The sequence below is a fragment of the Quercus lobata genome, chromosome 4 (genome assembly GCF_001633185.2).
Source record: "Quercus lobata isolate SW786 chromosome 4, ValleyOak3.0 Primary Assembly, whole genome shotgun sequence".
Lineage (NCBI taxonomy): Eukaryota > Viridiplantae > Streptophyta > Magnoliopsida > Fagales > Fagaceae > Quercus > Quercus lobata.
Window position 1 is genome coordinate 18,153,731 of NC_044907.1, and position 22,656 is coordinate 18,176,386.

At 37.0% G+C, this 22,656-nt stretch overlaps 1 protein-coding gene across 1 annotated transcript; it reads left to right on the forward strand.

Annotated features, from left to right (window-relative positions):
- Positions 1–497: 497 nt before the first annotated feature.
- Positions 498–20,570, forward strand: LOC115986405 (PH, RCC1 and FYVE domains-containing protein 1-like). Its single transcript, XM_031109397.1, has 9 exons — positions 498–1,201; positions 4,894–4,980; positions 8,597–8,686; positions 9,521–9,601; positions 9,758–9,952; positions 10,104–12,239; positions 15,632–15,778; positions 18,217–18,599; positions 20,086–20,570. Exons 1-9 carry the CDS (start codon positions 1,160–1,162, stop codon positions 20,216–20,218), a joined length of 3,294 nt encoding a protein of 1,097 aa, XP_030965257.1. The 5' UTR covers positions 498–1,159; the 3' UTR covers positions 20,219–20,570.
- The last annotated feature ends 2,086 nt before the right edge of the window (positions 20,571–22,656 follow it).

The following is a 22,656-nucleotide window of genomic DNA, read 5'->3' on the forward strand; positions in this document are numbered from 1 at the left end:
AAGGTAAAAACAACCAACGGATAACCTAGGTGGGTTGGTCAAGTGGTTGGGCACTTGGTCTCAAAGTGCTTATCCTATGTTTGATTGGATGTGCTTCTCAGTTTAAGTTTGGGTACCTACATTTTGAAAAAAACTTTTTAAACCAGCTATACACAGTTAAAAAAAAAAAAAAAAAAAAAAAAAACAAACAACCGACTGATAGCAAATTCAACAAGACACTTGTTAATAAGATTCTTTCAAAAAAGTACAAAAAAAAATTTTAAAAAAAATTTATGATGCCATTGATATATTTATGAAGTAATTGAGGAAGGTCATTGTAATTTACACTTAAAAAAAAGAAAAAGAAAAAAGAAAAAAAGCAATGGGCTCACTTTTCTTCACAGTTCACACTGAGGTGTCAATCTATGAATGGCTCATTGACCATAAAAAAGCACGCAAACAAAATAGTCAATGGCTTTTTACTAGATACCAAAACGAACGCCCAAAAAAAAAAAAAAAAAAAAAAATCTAATCTAAAAACAAAAAGAAAAAACCCTATTATTTCGGTTTCAGCTGCCTTTTGCTTTTAATTCATCAATCGCTTTCATCAAAAACTCACTCACTCTCTCTCTCTCTCTTTCACTGATCACTCAACACACTCCTCACTTTCACTACAATTTTTTCCCTCTCTTTCTCGCATTTTCTCTCTACATTTTTCTCTCTCCCCCAAACACAAATTAAGAGAGAGACAGACACAGAGAGAGAGAGAGAGAGAGAGAGAAAGGAATCTTCGAACAAAACGGAGCTGCTACAGTGAGAGGAAATCTTCGAAAAATTCTCCCTACTTTTTCTGTCTCACATTCTCTCGTCGCCATTGTAATCGCACTTTTACACCTTTCTTTCTTCGGATTTAGATTCTGGTTGTGTTTTTTTTTTTCGGTGGAATTTGTCGTTTATTTGGTAGTGTGTGAAGCTTGAGCTGTGAGAGGATTGGGATCGAATTGCAGCGATTTGGTTCGGTGTGGTTCTTGGTGGAAGAGGAGGAGGAGGAGGAGGAGGAAAAGGCAATGAGTGGAGGAGTACGAGGAGGAGGAGGTGGTGGTGGTGCATTGGTGGTGGTGAGGGAAGGTAGGGTTTCGTTTGGGAAAGTTGGTTCTTGACGTCACGCAAAGCTGAGACAATGGCTAATGAGCAGTCTAGAGCAGAGAGAGAGATTGATTTGGTAAATTTTTTTAATTTTTTTTTTAATTTTTAAAATTTAATTCATTTTTGAAGTTTTATTTATTAACTTGTTGTTAGCTTGTGTGTGTGTAATTTGTGATTTGTGAAGGTTTATGGTTATATAGTGAAACTAGAAAAATGTTGATAATTTTAGTTCTATGTTTTGGTGTAATTTTTGCAATGAGCTCTGGCTTAAATGGAAGTGTTATCTAGTTAATAGAAAAAACAAAGAAGAAGAAGAAGAAATGGGCAAGCAAAATTTAATAGTGGGTTTTGTCATTTGTAATGACTTTTAGGAATTGTTAGAATGGTTGGATTAATGGTAGGGAAGGTTGTAGGTGTTGTGTGAGTTTTCAACTATGAATTTGGAAAGGAAAAAAAATGGTTGTAAAAAATTGTTGTCTACTTACTTTGTGCTCTTGTTTATTGCTTGATTGCATTTTTGTGTGGTTAGTTGCTTGCTGCTTTGACATCGTTGAAAACTATTCGCATTTTTTTTTTTTGAGTTATGAATTATGAGAAGTCCTGAAATTAGATTCTACATTGTGTTAGATGCTAGTAAGATTTTTGCCATGGGAATGAATCAGCGCCCTCATCGGCATCGCTGTATTTTGGCACCCTTTAGTAGCTTTTGACTTGGAACCCATGCTTAGATGACGGAAGCTACACTATTCTATCTTCTCCCTCTTGGCTAATATTGATTTCATACAACTCATTCGAAAAATGCTCCAATGATACCAACTCCCAGTCCCGGAACTTTCTAATAAATAAAGTATTGCAATGGAGGTGTCCATATAATTAATACAGGAGCATCTCTGTCCCTGGAAATCATGTACAGCTCTTGGTTTTTGTACTTAAGGGTTCACTTTACCTCTATATACTCCCTCCATCCCAAATTTTTGGCCCTTTATTCCATTTTGGGATGTCCCAAAATATAGTCCTCTTTGAAAATTCAATGAATAAATTTCCTAATTTATCCTTTTTCTTTATTTAAAATGCCAGTACTATTCTTTCACTATAGTTTAAACTAATGAGGGTAGTTTTGGAAACTTGTATCTTTTTAACTAAAAGACAATGCATTAAATGATTTTTCCTTAAACTTTTGGATTTTCTAAATCGGACCAACAATTTGGGACGGAGGAAATATATATAAAATTGTCTTTGAAGTATCACCATTCCAACAATCATGCCAAAAATGAATTCTGGTACCAGCTCTCACCTCAAGCTAAGTAAACCAAACAAAATTTTTCAAGCCATCTCTTAGGCATACCCTGTAGGGACCTCTTATAGCATCAGAGCACTCACCCCAAACAACACCATGTTTGTTAGATTACCTTCTCCACAGTGTGTCTTTTTCATCCACATAACGCCACAACTATTTACCAAGTAATCCTTGACTAAACCAATAGTCTTTGAATCCCCAAGTCTGTTCTAATTAGGATACACACAGTGTGTCTATTTTACCAAATGGAATTTGTGTTCGCCTCCTATGACAGCCCAAAGAAAATCTCTTTGCAGTTTTTCCCATATGTTGGCCACACAAACAGGGAAAGGAAACTAAGGTAGTAAGTTAGCGGGAAGTCTAGATAACGTACTCTTAAGATGACCTCCTTTTGATAAATAGAGTTTCAAGTCTCCTTTCTATCTTTTCTAGAATGCCATCCTAAGTTCTCTTTCCCTTAAAAGGAGCTCCCACAGGTAATCCCAAATATTTTATTGGGAGAGAAGAGACATTATATTCCAAAGTATTAGCCAAAATATCCAAATCTGCCTCCTCCCCCACAGGAACCATATTAGATTTAGTTAAGTTCACCTTGAGACTCAAAATAGCCTCAAAGCACCAAAGAATACACCTCAAATGCCGAATTTGATTGTTATCTGCATCATATAAGGTTAATAATAGAAGATTACTTTTTTTTTTTTTTTTTGAAAGGTAAAGTTAATTATAGAAGATTACTTATTAACAAAAAGAATAATACTAGAAGATGGGAAATCACCAAAGACTGAACATTGACATCACTTATAGAAAAGCTAGCTAAGTAACCTCTTCCTATTCCCCTAAACCTCTTCCTATTCCCCTAAACACCAATTTACTAAAAGCTTCCATGACCAAAACAAAAGGCAACGGGAAAAGAGGGGCTTCCTAATGTAATCCCTTGCCGTTGTAAAAAAAAAAACCCATTAGGGTTCCATTTACTAATTCTGAGAATCATACTGTGGAAATGCAGAACTGCATCCAAGCCCTCTATTTTTCTCCAAATCCACTTTGTGCATAATGGACAACAAAGACTTTCGATTGACATGATTGTAGGCTTTCCTCACATCTAATTTGCATAGTAACTCCTAAATTCTTGATCTCAATCGGCTGTCCAAACATTCCTTTCTAATAAGAATTGAATCCAAAATTTTTCTCCCTTTTATGAAGGGATTTTGATTGTTAGAAATTACCCTTTCTAAAACTTGTTTCAATCTGTTGGCCACAACCTTATCAAGAATTTTGTTGACACTGCCAAGGAGACTGATAATCCTTCATATTATTATCTCCTACCTTCTTGAAAATAAAACTATGAAAGTAGTTTTTATGCTCTTTTTAAATGCTATTTTCTCATGGAAAAAATGAAGGAAATTCATGAAATCTTTTCTCACCACACTAACATACTTGAAAAACTACAATTGAGAAACAGTATGGGCCTTGAACTTAATTCCCATTCACGCATTTCAAAGCGCCAGGTATGAAAGAGACTATATAAAATATGACAAGAATTGACTCTACTAAAAAAACAGATGACATCATGTGCCTTCTCACAAGGAACTAAGCTACCCCAGGCTTGGTAAAAACTTATTTGGCCAAACACAAATTACAAAGCTTTAAAAAGGAAATATTTTGACTCTTTCGTACTGAATGTTGGGCTGTTAAGAAGTAACATATCCATAAAATTAGTATAGTAGAAATGAGAATGTTAAGATGGATAAGCGGAAATACATGAAAAGATAGGAATTGAAATAAAGGAATCCGCTTAAAGATAGGGGTAGCCCCTATTGATGAAAAAGATGATGGAGAATCGCTTGAGATGATTTGGTCATGTTTAGAGTAGAGTGATTGATAAACCGGTAAAAATATGTGGGTTGATCTAAGTTAAGGGAATGAAAAAAAGGTAGAGGAAGATAAAAAAAAATAACATTAGTAGAAGTAATAAAAAAAGACATATCAATCAAGAAAGTAATAGAGACTAGGACTTCAAATATACTATAATAGAATGGACGAATAGAATACATGTGTCTAACTTTAACGAATTTGTTGATGATCCATAGCTAACTCCAAAAATCTGGGACAAAAGTTTTGTTTTTGTTGTTGTGAAAAGAAAACAAAATATTTTAACAAAGAATCAGTACAATTAAGTCAGCTTAAGGCGTTAAATCTATGATGTTTGCATAGCTTTGTTATTTGTATTTAGAGTCCTTTTCTCTCCAACAAAAGTAGCATAAGATGAATTTGTTTATTTATTTATTTTTATAAATCCTACTTTTATATGGAACTATATGTTTTTTTTTTTTTTCCTCCTTTTATATTAGAATGCGAACTCTGGTTAGTTTTGTTTTGTTTTTTTTTTTTTTTTTTTTTTGTTTTTGTTTTTTTGTTTTTTTGTTTTTTTTTTTTTTTAATTTAGGTTCTTATCTTGTTCTTTACAACAGGCCATCACTGCTCTCAAGAAAGGGGCACAGTTGCTCAAGTATGGACGCAGAGGGAAGCCCAAATTTTGTCCCTTCAGGGTGGCTAATGTAAGGCTTAAAATGTGTCTAAATGTTCATATGCTCTATATTAATTGTTAAACTTTTGTATCAATTTTTCTTAATTGACATCAAACTAAGCACAATAAGAATCGCCCAGAGCCTTGAAACTCAACTAGTGTTCAAACCCTCCCCATTGTAACCATCGAAAAAAAAGGTGGGGTATGTTATATATATTTTTTTAATGAGAAGTGGGATATGTTATTTCATCCTTGTCTATGGAGATTTCTTGAATAACAAGCCTGCTTTCTATCAAAAGAATGGCTACTCTCATTATTGGTCATAAAAACAGTTAAGCATAACATTTTGCTTTTATTGCTTTACCATGCATAGGTTACAATATGTTGGAGGTGTCTTCAATGAATTATGTGATGGTATTGCTTAAAGTGTGTTTATCACTCCAAAAGTGAAACTATTGAAAAGAAAATCATTTTGGCAACCACTAACATTCTTGCTTCATTTTAAAAAATTACATGCATACATTACATGCATACATGTATATACATATGATAAGAACATAGGAAAGGGATCTACAAAGGTCTCTGAGACTCATGAAAAAGTAGGAAATTTTTTTAAAATTCAAAGAGAAAGCCTTTCGATAGATGAGTATGTTAAACTCTGGAGAAAATGCCACCACATGTAAGCAGTCATCAAGACATCCCCAATGAAGGTTTGCCCAATATCCCTCCCCAAAAAATCTCATTGTAACCTGTGTGCTAACATAGATGCCAAGTGGCAGGATCTGTGCCCCTCTGCTTTGAAACTTATGGCGCTGTGATGCCTCCTTGAGTCTTTGTAGTTAGTGTATTCCGAAAAGAGAGCAACAAATAACAGTATACATGGGCAATCATTGAACTAATAATACTATAATCCTAGAATTTCCGTTATATCTAAGGAGTAAGCTTTAAAATTAGATCTAAATGCAGAAGGGTTAAGCTTGAGTCATTGGGACTTACTAAGCCATGGTACGGTTCTAACTGAATTTGCTTGCTTAAAAGCACTTTAGAGTCCTTTGTCTACTTCCACCTGACCTCCATGCTTAGTTTTTGTCTGGCCTTGGTGTAGAACTTGTCTGTCTTATGGGTACCGAAGTTTCCCCTTCTGCTTCATCACGCAATAAAAATCAGCATGATATAGATAATAAATTTTCTTTATGAGACTTATTCTAGTAGAAAATAATTGAAGTTTTCATGGGTCAGCTGCAATAAGAAGATAAGAAAGCACCCTTCTCTTAGTTTTGAGGGTCATTATCTAGGTATTGCTGCTGCATATATACTGTAAAAGTAATAAAAAACTAACTGTAATTGGGCACATGCATGTTATTATGTTTAGTTGTTGTGATTCCGGGGGTTATTTGTAAAGTAGATATTGAGAAAGCCTATGATCATGTCAACTGGGAGGCTTTACTTGACTTGTTGAAGAGAATGGGATTTGGGGTGAGTTGGTGTAGGTGGATCCGCACTTGCATATCTACTATCCAATTCTCGGTCTTGTTTAATGGGTCTCTAGCTGATTTTTTTGGGAGTTTGAGGGGATTGAGACAAGGGGACCCGCTATCTCCCATGTTGTTTCTAGTTATGATGGAGATCCTCAGTAAGATGATGAAAAGAGCTGAAGGGGCTGGCTTGCTTCGAGGCTTTAGGGCTGATGGTAGACGGGGTGAAGGGGTATGTGTCTCACATCTTTTGTTTGCGGATGATACGATTCTGTTCTATGATGCAAATGAGGAGCAGATTCTACATGTTCGGATGCTTCTTCTTTGTTTCCAGGCAGTAATAGGTTTAAAGGTTAATGCGCTGAAGAGCGAGACGGTTCCCATTGGGGAGGTTTCTAATGTCCATGTCTTGGCAGAGTTTTTGGGATGCCGGATTGGGTCTCTGCCTATGACCTATCTTGGTATGCCATTGGGGGCGTACCACAAGTCTTCTACTGTTTGGAATCCTATCTCGGAGAAAATCGAGCGTGAGTTGGCCGGTTGGAAGAAGATGTATTTGTCTAAAGGTGGAAGACTAATGTTGCTTAAAAGCACATTATCTAGTCTCCCCACTTATTTTTTATCACTTTTTACCATCCCTACACGTGGCCAATAAAATTGAGAGGTTGCAAAGGGATTTCTTGTGGGGAGACTCCAAGACTCATTTGGTGGGATGGGACAAGGTGTGTGCACCTTTGAAAAATGGTGGGTTAGGAGTAAGGAAATTAACTACTTTTAACAAAGCCTTACTAGGGAAGTGGTTATGGCGGTTTGGAATTGAGGAGACAAGGCTTTGGAGAAGGGTTGTAGCTCTCAAGTTTGGGGAAAAATGGGGGGGATGGACTACCAAGCTAGGTAGAGGGGTAAATGGGTGTGGCTTGTGGAAAAGCATCTGTATGGGTGGGAGGAATTTAGCAAAAATATTCGCTTTGTGGTAGGGGTGGGAGATAGAGTTAAGCTCTGGACAGATCAATGGTGTGGGGATTCTCTACTTCTATTAACCTTTCTGAGTGTGTATGGGATTGCATCCAATAAAGAGGCATCGGTGGCCTCTTCTCTTATCGGTTGGGGATAGAGGAACGGAGAAGCTGGAATGTTCTTTTAATTCAGAGACCAAATGATTGGGAAATGGGTGGTGTGGATGAATTTCTCCGTACTTTGGGCTCAAATCTTCCTCCTACTGAGAATGGAGATCGTATGCGATGGAAGTTGACAAAGAATGGGGATTTTGATATCCGTTCGTTTTACAATAAGTTGAGAAGCCCCTTGCCCATTATTTTTCCTTGGAAAGGTGTTTGGAAGGTTAAGGCTTCTCACCGTGTTTCCTTCTTTGTGTGGACTGCTGTATGGGATAGGATCCTTACGGGAGACAATTTGAGGGGTAGAAGGATGGTTTTTGTTGACTAGTGTATCATGTGCCGTTGTAATGGGGAGACGGTGGATCATTTGTTACTTCATTGTGGTAAGGCTTATTGGTTGTGGAGTTTGGTGTTTAGATCTTTTAGGATTTCTTGGGTCTTGCCAAGATTGGTTGCGGATGCCCTATTTGGTTGGTGGAATTGGCCTGGAAAGCATGTGTCTAGCATTTGGAACTTAGTTCCTTTATGCCTGATGTGTCTTTGGAGGGAGTGAAATAGAAGGATGTTTGAGGACATGGAAAGTTCGGATAACCAGTTATTGGCCTCTTTCAGTGGCCTTCTGTTTGATTGGTCTAGGGCTTGGAGACTCACCTCTAATGATTCCCTCCCTTTGTTCCTTAACTCTCTCCTGTGTAATTAGTTTCCATTCCTTTCTTTTTTCTTTTTTCTTTCTCTTTCCCGTTGTACTTTTCTCTTTGCCTTATGTTTTTTGCATAAGGTATTTTCTTGAATATATTTCTTTATTACTTATCAAAAAAAAAATATTGCATTAATTCTGTAGAACGAAATTTACTTTCCTACTTAATAAAAAAAAATATGTATATGAACTTCCTTTCCTAGACTATTTTTTTTAACTGGTTTAGGGTATCTTTAATGTTTCATGTTGTGATCCATTGCACACTCTGTTGCTTCTAATGTTGTTGGCTAGTGAATCCTTTGGTAAGATTCTCTACTAAAAAGATATATGCTGTTTCTTTGATTCTGTTTCTTTCAGGATGAATCTGTTCTGATTTGGTTCTCTGGAAAAGAGGAGAAACACCTTAAACTAAGCCATGTGTCCAGAATTATTCCTGGTCAGCGCACTGTAAGTTTATCTATGATCAGATCTACTACACCTCTTTCATGGTGCATAATGTATACTGCTATAGATCTGAAGAAAAAAGCAGTAGCATATGGTAATTTTGCAACAGAAGTTAGGTTTCTATCATATGATTCAGCAAATAGCTTGAGAATTTGGTGAATTAGTAGATGAGTGTAACTTAAGCTTTGAAATGATTTGTCTTCAATATTTCATATTATTCTGACAATGTTTTCCACTTAAGTGTAGGTTTATGGCAAAAAATAAGTGGAAAAAAAAAGTCCTCAATGGAAAAAAAGACAGCTTTTTTATTATTTTGTACACACCTATTTTTATTTTCAGATTTACATCATAATGCATGATTTTTTTTTTGGTTTCATGAGGCTTATGCTTTCATGTGTATTTTTTATTGCATTAACCACTGGAATGTTTCAGTTTAGGAAAGCTGCATCTTCAATTTGTAAAGAAGCACCATGGTTTGTGTATGTTGATGCTTGATGAATGCCTTCATTTTTTTGGGTGTCACAATTCTTTTACTTGATTGCCTATGCACATCAGAACTGCCAAATACAATCAGGTTTTAGTCTACATCATGTATGCTTTTACCATACATCTCTAGTTGCTCGAATTTTGTGTGAGTTGTGTTATAGTTGATTTCACTTTAGTGATTTAATGCTGTTCCAAGAGAAGTTAGTTGTCAATTCTTATGAAAATCCTGTTTCTTAATTACGTTGGATCTTGTACTGATAAAGGATTTTGATGATGTTTGTTATAAAATGCAAATTTTCATCTATTTTGGGGCTGTGAGAACTTTCTGATTGTTCTTGACCTTCACTACAGCCAATATTTCAGAGGTACCCTCGGCCTGAGAAGGAATACCAATCATTTTCTCTTATATATGATGATAGGTCCTTAGATTTGGTGAGCATCTCCTTGTGTACATTATTTTCCTTTTAACTAAATTTTTGCTGAGTTTCAGAGAGCTTTCCTCTGTACTTGTCTAATCTCTAATATCGGACCCATTAAATTATTAACAGAATCTTTTTCACTCTATTGATCCAACTCTTTTTGTACCAGATATGCAAGGATAAAGATGAAGCTGAGACCTGGTTTATTGGTCTAAAAGCACTAATATCCCGTGGCCGTCACCGAACAGGGAGATCTGAATCAAGAAGTGATGGAGTTTCATCTGAAGCAAATAGTCCTAGAGCAAACACCCAAAGAAGTTCTCCTTTGAGTTCTCCATTTGGCAGTGGTGGGAGTTCACAAAAGGTGTTCTGTTTTTTTCTTACATTTTTCTTTTTCTTCATTATTTGATTTATTAAAAGGTCTTCATTTGTTTCTAAAGTTTAGTTTTTTTATTCATTTACTGTGCACCACTCTTATATTTGTTGTTTTGAAAACTTTCTTCTTGTTGATTTAGGATGCGGTTGATCCCCTTCATCTGCGTACGCCACATGACAGCCCTCCAAAAATTGGTTTAGAGAAGGCGTTGTCAGATGTGATATTTTATGCTGTGCCTCCCAAGGTTTTCTTTCACCCAGATTCTGCTAGTGGTTCGGTCCATTCCCTGTCATCAGGGACCTCAGATGGAATTAATGGACGCGTAAAGGGTACAGGCATGGATGCTTTCAGAGTTAGTTTGTCAAGTGCTGTTAGCTCATCAAGTCAAGGCTCTGGTCACGATGATGGTGATGCTCTAGGGGATGTTTTTATTTGGGGAGAAGGCACTGGCGATGGCATTCTGGGTGGGGGAATACATACAGATGGTAGTTCTGGTGTTAAGATTGATTCTTTAGTACCTAGACCAATGGAATCTGCAGTACAACTTGATGTTCAGAACATAGCTTGTGGTCGGCGGCATGCTGCTTTAGTAACCAAGCAAGGAGAGGTTTTCTCTTGGGGGGAGGAATTGGCAGGCAGACTTGGACATGGTGTAGACTCTGATGTTTCTCATCCAAAGCTTATAGATGGTCTTAAAAATATCAACATTGAACTTGTAGTATGTGGGGAGTACCATTCTTGTGCTGTTACTCTTACTGGTGAAATGTACACATGGGGTGGTAATTCTTACCATTTTGGGCTCCTTGGTCATGGAAACGAAGCTAGTCACTGGGTTCCAAAAAAGTTAAATGGACCTCTGGAGGGATTACATGTTTCATCAGTTTCTTGTGGACCGTGGCACACAGCTGTAGTAACCTCTGCTGGGCAATTGTTTACTTTTGGCGATGGGACTTTCGGCGTTTTAGGACATGGGGATCGTAGAAGTGTGTTGATACCTAGGGAGGTTGAATCCCTTAGGGGCCTGCGCACTGTGCGAGTAGCTTGTGGTGTTTGGCACACTGCTGCAGTTGTTGAAGTCATGGTTGGATCTTCAACCTCCAGCAACTGCTCATCCGGAAAGCTTTTTACGTGGGGAGATGGAGACAAATTCCGTCTTGGGCATGGTGATAAGGAAGCAAGACTGGTGCCTACTTGTGTTGCTGCCCTTGTTGAACCCAACTTTTGTAAAGTTGCCTGTGGAGACAGCCTGACTGTTGCACTTACAAATACAGGCCATGTCTACACAATGGGAAGCCCTGTTTATGGTCAGCTAGGAGATCCACAGGCTGATGGAAAGCTACCCATCCGTGTTGAGGGAAAGCTTATGAGGAATTATGTTGAAGAAATAGCTTGTGGTGCTTATCATGTTGCAGTTTTAACTTCAAGAACTGAAGTATACACTTGGGGAAAGGGTGCCAATGGTCGGTTGGGTCATGGGGATACAGATGATAGAAATTCCCCATCCTTAGTTGAAGCTTTAAAAGATAAACAAGTCAAAACAATTGTTTGTGGCACTAATTTTACTGCAGCTATCTGTCTGCATAAGTGGGTCTCATGTGTTGATCAATCTTTGTGTTCTGGTTGCCGCCTTCCGTTTAATTTCAAAAGAAAACGACACAATTGTTATAATTGTGGATTTGTTTTCTGTCATTCATGCACTAATAAAAAGTGTCTCAAGGCTTCCATGGCACCCAATCCCAACAAACCCTATCGTGTCTGTTATAATTGTTTTGACAAGCTTCGGAAAGCCACTGAAGCTGACTCTTCCTCTCATTCTGCTCTTAATAGAAGAGGAAGTGTGAATCAGGGACAAAATGAACTTGGTGAAAAGAATGAGAAAATGGATTCAAGATCTAATGTCCACCTTGGAAGGAATTCTTCTTTAGAATCATCTAGAGAAGTGGAAAGTGGATCTTCTAAAAGAAACAAAAAGATAGATGTTAATAGTAGTCGTGTTTCGCCCCTTCCCAATGGTGTTTCTCAGTGGGATGCACTCAATAACTCTAAATATCTCAATCCAGTGTTTGGGTCTTCCAAAAAGTTTTTCTCTGCTTCTCTTCCTGGATCAAGAATTGTTTCTCGAGCAACATCTCCAAAGTCAAGACGATCTAGTCCCCCTCGTGCCACAACACCAATCCCAACTTTATCAGGGCTTAGTTCACCAAAATTTGTTGTGGATGATGCTAAAAGGGTGAATGATAGTCTGAGTGAAGAAGTTCTAAAATTAAGAGCCCAGGTACCTTGATTATCTTATTGAATTTTGATCATTTTGTGTAAACCTTTTTCTTATGTCATATCATGCGTACATCTTTCCTTATTGTTCCTGCATCTGTCTTCAGAAAATATGCCACTGTCCAGTGGAGGATCAGGTATAGAAATCTAAGTGTTCTACATACATAGATATGCAAATAAAAAATAGATATATTTTTTTATAAAAGGAAAATTTCATTAGAAAAGCTCAAATGGCATCACCTGTGTCTATGGCCTATGGGGCGTGTACAACAGGTACAGCAAAATTAAACACTAAAAGTAGATAAATTAAGCAAGTCTGGAAAAGCAATAAAAGAAAACAAACCTGAAGCATTTTTCCACTCAAACAAAAAATTGAAAAATAAAAGCTTTAGGTAATGAACTGATCTTTCACAACCCTCAAATGTCCGAGCATTCTTCTCCCATCAAATGCCCCACAAGGCAATTAGAAATCATACCCCAAATCTCAGTATTACTACACCTCTTGAAATTTCCTTTCCAACTGGCTAAAAGCTCCATGACACTTTTTGGCATGGCCCAGTAAACCCCAAACAAGGAAAATACGGTGGTCCAGAGCTCTCTAGCAACTATGCAATGGAGAAGTAGATGATCCACTGTTTCTCCATCCTGCTTACTTGCAACACTTATCTATTATAATTAATCTCTGCTTTCGAAGGTTATCGGTTGTGAGGATCTTCTCCAAAGCTGTTGTCCAAAGGGAAAGCTAACCTTTGTTGGAATTTTAGGTCTCCACAAATTCTTCTAAGGAAAGGCCTAATGAGATGGCACATGTAACACCTTCTAGTAGGATTTGACTTTGAAATTCGAGAGGATGGAGTCCAACAAAGAGTATCCACTCCAACCCGTCTTATCTGCCCAGAATAAATTAGATCCAAAAAGAAGGCAATCAACTGGGTGAACAAAATTGACATCCAAATGGTAACTATTCCCTTCAAAAAAACAAAATGTCCTCCACAAGAACATCCTTATTACTTGCAATACGGAAAAGTTTTGGGAAACTCTCCTTCAGCAGTAGCTACCCACACCAAGAGTCGTGTTAAAACCTAATTGAAGAGCCATCCTGAACCTTGAAATTAATAAAGCGCTTAAATCCATCTTAACCATCCTGATTTTCTTCTAGAGGCTTACCCATACAACCCCTGAACTGTTAGAGCACCATCTCCCCACATGCTACCATATTTATTTTCCACCATCTGTAGCCATAAAGCCTCCCTCTCAGTTGTATACCTCCAAAACCATTTGCCCAACAAAGCGTGGTTAAATTGGACTAGATTTCGAATGCTCAGTCCATTGCTAGAAAGTGATGCACAAACAGTTCTCCAGTTAGCCAAATAGAATTTAAACTCATCTTCAATCCCATGCCATTGGAAATCCCTTTGTAGCTTCTCTATATGCCAAGCAAGTCCCATTGGAATAGAGAATAAAGATAAGTAGTAGGTTGGGAGGTTAGATAAGGTGCTCTTTATAATCGTCATTTTACCACCTTAGAGAAATACATTTTTTTTTATCCAGCCAACTGTTTCTCCATTTTCTCTATAACAGCATTCAACACATCTTTCTCCTTGAAAATTGAGCCTAACGGAAGCCCCAAATATGTCATAGGTAGCTTGGAAACTCTGCAGCCCAAAATATCTGACAAACCTTCTACATTCGACACTTTACCTACCGGAACCAGTTCAGATTTATCCAAATTTACTTTCAACCCAAATTGGCCTAGAACCACACAAAAATAGCTTTCAAATGCCAATTTTGTTCTGGGTCAGCCCCACAAAAGATTAGCGTGTCATGCACGAAAAGAATATGTGAGAACATGGTTGGATCATCTAGTGGATCATTAATTGTAGACCCTGAAAATAATTACTTCTCTTCTCCCTCACCAATAATCTGCTCAAAGCCTCCATAACGATGATAAACAATAATGGGGATAATGGGTCACCCTACCTCAAATACTAGGACCTAAAATAAAAATACACAATTGATGCCCAAAAAGAATAAAGCTAAATTAAAACAAATCTTTGATTGTTCTTCCCACATCAGTAATGGTGTTGTACTGAACTCCATGGAGTACATCTGCCATGTTTTGGAGGTGGGTACTGCATTGAATTAGAAATGTACCTGCTACATGATACTCAATTCTAGATGGCTAATATCAAGAGAGGGCTTTTGTAAATTACAACCTGTTGCCAAGATTGCTGTCTGCATTGTCATAATTATCAATTTTATTGGTCTGAAAAGGATAATGTACTAACTCAAGGGGTTATCAACATTATTCCTTTCTCTCTGAAGAAGAAAATGAAATTTAAGCTTAAAAATATGATCTCTAACACCCTGAGCTTAGAGAAACAGATTACTTAAATCGTAAGAGAAGTATGAAATTACTTTTATTTGGTATGCATGATAGGTGTAAAATATCTAAGAGAATTGCAACCGGTGAAACTTGAAGGATCTCAATTATAGATCCTTGGTTCCTGCAATTTATTCATTATAAGTACTAATGACTGATGAGAATGTGATCTTTTGTTTTTAGTGAATCCTTCCTTATTCCTTCTACTTGAATAAGCACATAAAATATATGGTTTTGACATTTGTCATATTTTGTACCGTTAAGTACATAATTCTGTGGTCAGTACTGTCAGTGTCATGCTCAAAGTCTGTCCAATCATTTGGGGTACCATTTAAAAGGTGACCTGTTCACTTGTCTGCTTGAACACTGCCTAGTATGATAGCTAATGAAAGATGTTGATTTGCCAGTGTAAGATTTGGGATTAAAAATAAAATGGTCTTTATAAACTAATTGAAATTATAGTATTATTTCTGCCCTTTTATATCCAATTGGATATCAATATAATAGGTGCAAATATGTGAAAGCTAGGCTACTGTGTAATAAGGCCACAGAAAAGAGTAAAGAACCAGAAGGAAAAAAAGGGGCTGTAATAATCAGCATCATGCATTAGTCCCATAATAAATATTTGAAGAATTAACCGTAGGTTTTATTGGATAGAGGTGAGTCTGAAGGGCTCTTCTTTGGAAAGTTCCCAACATTATAAAAAAAAAAGGAAGAATTGCCTATAGTATTTTTTAGGGTACTATGACCAGATATTACTATCACCATCGGGTGGTTTTTATTTTTGTTTTTTGTTTTTGTGGGTGGATGGGTACTTTTGCTCGTCTGTCTGCATTATGTTTTCCTTGCATGCTTACTTGTTGTAAACTACACATTTGTATAATGAAAACTTTGGGCTTGCAAGTTTTTGTCAATCTGTGGTTTTCCAAAACACGTCTATTGTCATCTTTGTGAAATTTCTTTGTACTGAATAGTACTTTTGTGCACTATGGTTAATTGACTGCATGATGTAGGTTGACGATCTTACCCGCAATGCGCAACTTCAAGAAATTGAGCTGGAGAGAACAACCAAACAGCTTAAGGAGGCCATTGAAGTAGCAGGGGAAGAGAGTTCAAAATGCAAAGCTGCAAAGGAAGTAATTAAGTCACTCACTGCACAAGTAAGTTCAATGTTCATGTCTAGACTCTTTATCCAGAATATATTAAATGTGTTTTTATTGGATAAAATTTAGCTTGAAAAATTAGGAGGATGTATGCTGTCATTTAATGGGAGTCTTGATTCAAGAAAGCTGACATGTGTACAGTGCAGTCAGTTTGGTGAATTTGGAAAGTAGGATCAGTGGGCCCTTATTTTATGGATCACAATACTTATCAAAAAAATTAAGGCTCACAATAGTAAGGGCTTGACATGTTTAATCCTGTTATCTTCTCAGATACTTTGTGCAGGTACATCATTTTTTAATTGTAGGTTGTACCTAAACATGTAAAGGAGAAAATTTTGGACTATTATTTTTAATGTAAGCAATCTTTAAGGTTGATATGGGTTTGATGGGCTTGTTATTAGGTATTGAAGAAGTAAATCTTCTAACAAAAAGATGACTTTGTTTTCTGAAAAGCTCTTTTGAATTCCTATTATGTATTATATTATGTACTTCTTGGGTGAATCTGTCAATGTCACAATGATGATATTCTTGGATATCAAATTCCCTTAGGTTTTAACTCCTGTCCATGTTCTGATCAATATTTTGTTACATGTCATGGTTAAATGATTCTATGGAAGAAGTAGGGTGTAGGTGACTGAGCCGAGCCAAGCTTTAGTCTGCTTTCACAGTCAAACATCAAACCATGAGCTCAAGCTTGAGTCAAGCTTGTAGACAGAACTCAAGCTCAAGTTGAGCACTTGAGAGCCTAAACATGGGGTGAGACTTCTGTCTTGTGCATAGGAGCATAGGGCAGGACACAAGCTGACAAGTGTCAGTCCTGTGTCACCTCCGGTGCTTTTTTTGCACTGGAGGGAAGCCAAACCCTAAACATGAGTTGGAGCTTGGGTTGCTGTAAGCTTGTGAAGATGATGAGTGTCTTGACGAGCCTCAAAGACAACACCCTTGGGCCTGCCATTTTTGCAAGCTCATGGCCCATCTCAAAGGCTCAAACCGATAAGGGTCCCTTTTTTTTCCCTGCTTTTCTTTGGTAAATACTGGTCTTAATCAGAAGGGGGCACACAAACAAAACAGACCCACTCCTTAAGTGTATAAAGTCAAAGAGGTTTGGGCTTCATACCAACAGTTGCAGTAGCCTATCTTTTTTTCCTATGTGGGACAAGCATGCTTCAAGTGTTAAAAGGAAGGAGAGTGAGGCAGTATTTATTGCATACAAGCTCACCCATCTGGCCATCTCCCTCTAATTTGCAATGTGGGACAAGAGACTCCTTCATGAGTGTAATGCTCAAGTCCCATGGTGGTTAGAAATAAATAAATTAAGAAGGAATTCTATAAAATGATTTTACTTGTGGAAATGAAGATCATCTTGCTGAGCCAGCTTGCAAGCACCTTGATGCCTGAGCTTCACTTGTTTTTCACTAATTGAGCCTGGGAGGTGGGCTAAGGCTTTGCTCATTTTGCTCAAAAGGCAAGCTTAGTCAAGCATTTGAAATTGGTGTTAAATATGACATTTTAAAGTCTGAGGATAAATTGGGTGAAATTTTAATCTTGAAATGAGCAATTGAAAGCTGATGCAGAGTTACATATTCATCTCCTTAATCATGCTAAGTTACATTGGTTTCCTTCACCCATAAATTGGGTGCACTAGTTCTTGAAATAAGGCGGTAAAAGATTTTGCAAACTTAAGATGCATTAAATAAGAAATCTTTTGTGCATCTCATAGACCCCACAGGAATGGGTACAACCTTTTTCTTGTGTGTATCTCATAGAAAATAAAATATTAAGCATTAGATATTTCTTAGTTTTGATTTGTGGTTTGAGCCTAGTTTTGGCCAGTGCATGAGGCTTAAACTTAGACCACCTTCAAGGTATGAGTCCTATGTGATTGTTTCCTATTCATATCAAATACAAAAATGTATTCCCTCATTTCCCCCTCTAAGGCTGTTTCATTTCTAACTGAAAGTTATACAGTGGGGTGAGGATATATATGTTGACTTGATCAGGCATCTGTTTTCTAGATGAAGCTTTTGTATCTATGGATGGGGGTTCTGTGTAATTTAATTCTGAAGTCATAGTGCTTACACCCAAAGCATCTGACATTTGGCTTTTGCTAGTGCCATCGCCTTTTTGAACAATGCTTTGGATGTATATACTTTTATCACATGAGGTGAACATCATGGAGGAAAACGATTCTTGGTTTCCAGATTAAGCACACAAAATTGTCTCTCATTTTTGTATTTGAGTTGTACGAAGTTTGATTAATAAGAATAGAAAATACGGTGGAACAGTCAGGATGATAGTTGGGCAGGTTTGAAGTGCTGCTATAATGCCTTATGCTTTTTAAATTTGAATATCACTGTTGTTGTCACTTCCCACGGGATTAAATATATTGCATATATCAGAACTCATCTTAATTTATGTTCTTTTATCTATGATAGTTGAAAGAAATGGCTGAAAGGTTACCTGTTGGTGCTGCAAGAAATAGCAATTCACCTTCCTTTGGTTCTTCCAGCCCCCCTATTACTCAGGATGTTTCTACTGCAGCCACCGACATGCTAAATGGTCACATGACCTGCCATGAACTGGATTCAAAAGGGTCAAGCAGCCTGGTGATTTCTAATGGGTCAAGCACAATTAGTAACCACACCTCAAGTCACTCTGAAGTGTTGCACCCAGAAGCAACTGCTAGGAGTAAGACCAGAACAGCAAAAGGTGAACCCACAAATGGGGATGAATGGGTTGAGCAAGATGAGCCAGGTGTTTATATCACCCTTGTTTCGTTACCTGGAGGTGCCAAAGATCTTAAGCGTGTCCGCTTCAGGTATGTCATAACCAAATGTGACCTAGTTTCTTTTTCCTTAAGATGTTTCATGTACTCAAAACAAGACAGACATTTTCCCCTCATCTGGATTTGGTTCAATCCTGAAAACATTCATGCCAATTTAATGATAAAGCATAAGGGTTATAATTCTGGTATACAAGAACAACAGCAAAGTAAAAGATCACAAGACTGATTTCTAAAGTTAAACAAATCCAAAAACTACAGCATTGTAGTTTGAGAGTTTGATTGTACTTCACCTTGAGTACACCCCCGGTGTACTTTGTTTTGATTTTTTTAATAAAATTTTTCTTACTTATACAAAAAAAGAAAAGAAACAAAGACAAAGGAAAACAACTTTATGCCAGAGTCACTGCTGTAGTGGTCTCAGAGCAAGAAGCTGCAACTTGACAATGACTTGAGGCCTTTGGAGGTCACAAGTTTTCTTTTTCCACAATCTCACTAGATGCACCACATGAGACATAATGAAACAACAAATCATGCCATTACAGTCTCACCACTACCTTCCTTCACACATACAATACCTATCAGCTATAGCTTTATTATGCTTTCTTTGATTATTCACAGTCAAGCCCAAGAGCTGCTTGACATGCCTTATGTACTGCATTTGGTTGGGAAGAAACAGAGGGCTTTTGATGGTGTGGAGAAGTCTTTGGGTGAAGTCATGTAGAATTTGCTCCAAGTTTTGTCCTGTTTGATCTTGGCTCACTCTTGTTTATGGATCTTCAATGTCTTTTTGTGACTTAATTGGTGTTCTTAATTTTAGATCTTAAGTATTCCTCTTTCTTCTTTCTTCTTTTATGAGACTCAGCACACGCCCACATAACACACACTCAACTAATTTAATATCAGTTTGGGGCATCACAGCTTTCACATTCACCCTCAATTTTAAAATCATGTGAAAGAGTAGCAGTATTAGTTGGAGGCATCCATTTGACACTGAACGTGTAGTTTGTGAATGTTGTATGATCCACAATGAGAAAGTATCTCTTGCGTCCGTCCTATATAGCATCCCTATCACAGACGTGTGTGGGACCCACATGTCTGTGAGAGGGATGCTGTATAGGTGTGGGACCCACATGTCTCCACTATAGGAAGGGCCTGAAAATTACATTACATATAGAAAGATGGCATTGGATGTGCTTCGGCTTTAATCAAGCTTTCCAAACTTTCTCCACTTTCTAAAGTTTTTTTCCTATACAAAGAATTAGAGTTAAAGCCGTTTTCTATAGGACGACTCAAGATAAATCTCATCGCAAATATTTACTGTTTTTCAATTTGGTTACTTTATGTTGGGTCCTGGTCTCATGAGCCAAATTTCTCATTATCATTACTGGAAAGATTTGTGAGTATGATATTTCTTGTAAGTAACACTTATCAAAAAAAAAAAAAAAAAAAATTTCTTGTAAGTAATGAAGGTGGTTATCATCAACGATTACCTTTAGTGCGTTTTTTCCTCTAACTGCAGTCGGAAGCGGTTTAGTGAGAAAGAAGCAGAACAGTGGTGGGCATTAAACAGGGCTAGAGTATATCAGCAGTACAATATTCCGATGGTTGACAAAGCAAGTGTTGGCATGGGAAGGGAAGGTTTAGCTCATTGACCTACAAGATTCAAGATGTAAATGAGTTGGCAGTTTTCACATTCCAAGCTTCAAAATTGAAGGATTTTTTTTCTTCCCCTTTTTAATTCAGCTTTTAAGCTTGTCAGAAAAAAGAGCTGAATACCCCCAATTTTGTTTTCACAGCAGGGAGGGTTGTATTTCTTCTTCCCTTAAAGTCAATTCTTTTTTTCTATTCCCCTCCGTAAATGCATCCCTCCTTTTCTCTCTTTTTTCTGAGGCAAGTTGTGAAGTTGTTAGTCATGTAAATTCTTTGTAAGTAGGTTTACTGGTGTTATATTCAAAACTTTCTTGTAAATTTGTAATGTCAATGCATCTTCCATGTTTCTTTTAATTCCAATTGTTTGGGGGTAAATGCAGCTAAACCTAATGCGGATTATAAAGCAAGCCAGCTATAATATAGATACAACAGGACATCTAGGCTCGGAGTATCTTCTATTTATTTATTTTTTCATTTTATGAAAATGAGCAATTTTGTTAAAGATGTTGGGTTTATTTTAATTATCTAATGGCTCAAGAGGTCCAATTGTTATTATAAAGCCCTAAGCAAGATTGTCAAAATCCTGATGTTGGAACCTCTAAGTTTGGAATTTGAAGTTTGTCATTTATTCATATATTGGTGAGGAAGTAGTCAGTACCTTTTATAAGTAATGTGTCACAATTATTATTTTTCTTTGATTCTTTAACATATATTAGATAATTTCCCGAGCATCGCGTGGATACTTGAGATTTCATTTGAAAATAATTTTTATTTTTTTAAGACCCATATATAATAATCATTTTTTTATATAGTATTAATGATGTTTCCCATCATATTATTGAATGCTTTGAAACTTAATTTTCTTAATTCATATTGTAAGGGTAAAACCCCCAAGTCGAACAATGGGCCTTGGGCCCCATACAGAGTCTAGCCACGATCGAGGAAAAAATGGGGCACTAAAAAGAATTCCAGCCCAACTCTGATAAGCCCAAACTTATTTAAAAAGACGTCCGAGGAGGAATGTCTCCTTGGACGTACCTAATATGGGCCCAACGTGCACCCTATCCCCAATGAGAAGTCACTCCCAACGAATATTGGTAGTAAGGATGATCCTTACAAAGCCAGGAGAAGGAAGAGAATATAGGACGTCCAGAGGGACACCACAACTGCCGCATTAAATGCAAGGAAGCTACTTTTCTGGCCGCATTAATGTGGAGAGGACAGACGAACAGTGTTACCTTAGCCACTGCAACTCACAGAAAGGTAGGGTGGGTGTCCGATGGGACAGGCACTCAAGTGAAGGTCCAAATAATCAACAAGTGTAGGGCTCTTATCACTTTAAGGAAGCTATATAAGAGAAGGGCATCCCCATGAAGAAGGGATCGGAGAAAAGCCATAAGAAAGAAAGAAAGACTATAGCCTTGAATCAGGAACATAGGTGCACCCACTCATCTCCTCGGACCGAATATCCAGTGGATATAAAGGAAATATTCTTACATTCAACCGCTGCATGGCCTAAAATTAACTAACCTTCACTTTGTTGGGTCCTAGTTCTGTAACCCGCTCTCTACAAATTCATTGTCTAGGGTTCTTTGGGCTAGAATCACCAACTTGCTGAGCCTGAGCCCTAAAAATTGACCCTACAATAAGGACTAATTAAAATTTAAAAGATAAAGACTCTTTATTTTCTTGAGTTCATTGTTTCAAGACTTTCCTCTCTCACAAAACACAAAATATTTTGTGTTTCCACTCACCCCTTTTCACCAATGGCACTTCTGCTACTTTATATACACCTACCTATAGTCTTTCATCTGCATGCCATAGGTTAGGTGCTTTTTGATTTTGTTTTAGCCCTCACAATTTCTTGGTTTCTTTGTCATTTTTTTTATTACTATTTAGTGTGGTATTGGTATGAGCCTCAACCATAAAAGTAAAAAACAATGATTATTATGGAGTTTTCTTTGTTGTGAATCAAGATTATCTCAACTTTAGTTGCAACCCTAAGGGCACATTTGGTACACTATAATGATAATTACATGAGAATAGGAATAAGTATTACAAGGAATATATTAAGTTAGAATATAATAAATATTACTATTCATTAGTTTGGTGACCATTTAGGAATATAATTCTGAATATGCATTTACAATTTAGTAGAGTATAAAAAAGGTATAATTAAATCATTTTAAAGTCAAATTTCCTAAAATACACTTATTTTAGGGTGTTCAAAATAGAGCTAATAATTAACAATAAGGAAATTTTCTTTTCTTTTCTTTTGAAGATGTGGCAATTGATGACTTTCTAGGAAAAAAATTTTAAAAAGTTATTACATAAGGTAAAGGAATAGATATTCAGTATTTTTGATAAGGAATAGTTATTCCTCATTTTGAAAAATAACTATTCATTGTAATAAAAATATAACCAAACAACCGAATAGTTA

Excerpts from the sequence above, each read along its gene's own strand:
- LOC115986405 (XM_031109397.1), top strand. The coding sequence starts at position 1,160 with ATGGCTAATGAGCAGTCTAGAGCAGAGAGAGAGATTGATTTG. Across the intron at positions 1,202-4,893 it reads CAGAGAGAGAGATTGATTTG|GCCATCACTGCTCTCAAGAA; the intron begins GTAAATTTTTTT and ends TCTTTACAACAG. Across the intron at positions 9,953-10,103 it reads GTGGTGGGAGTTCACAAAAG|GATGCGGTTGATCCCCTTCA; the intron begins GTGTTCTGTTTT and ends TTGTTGATTTAG.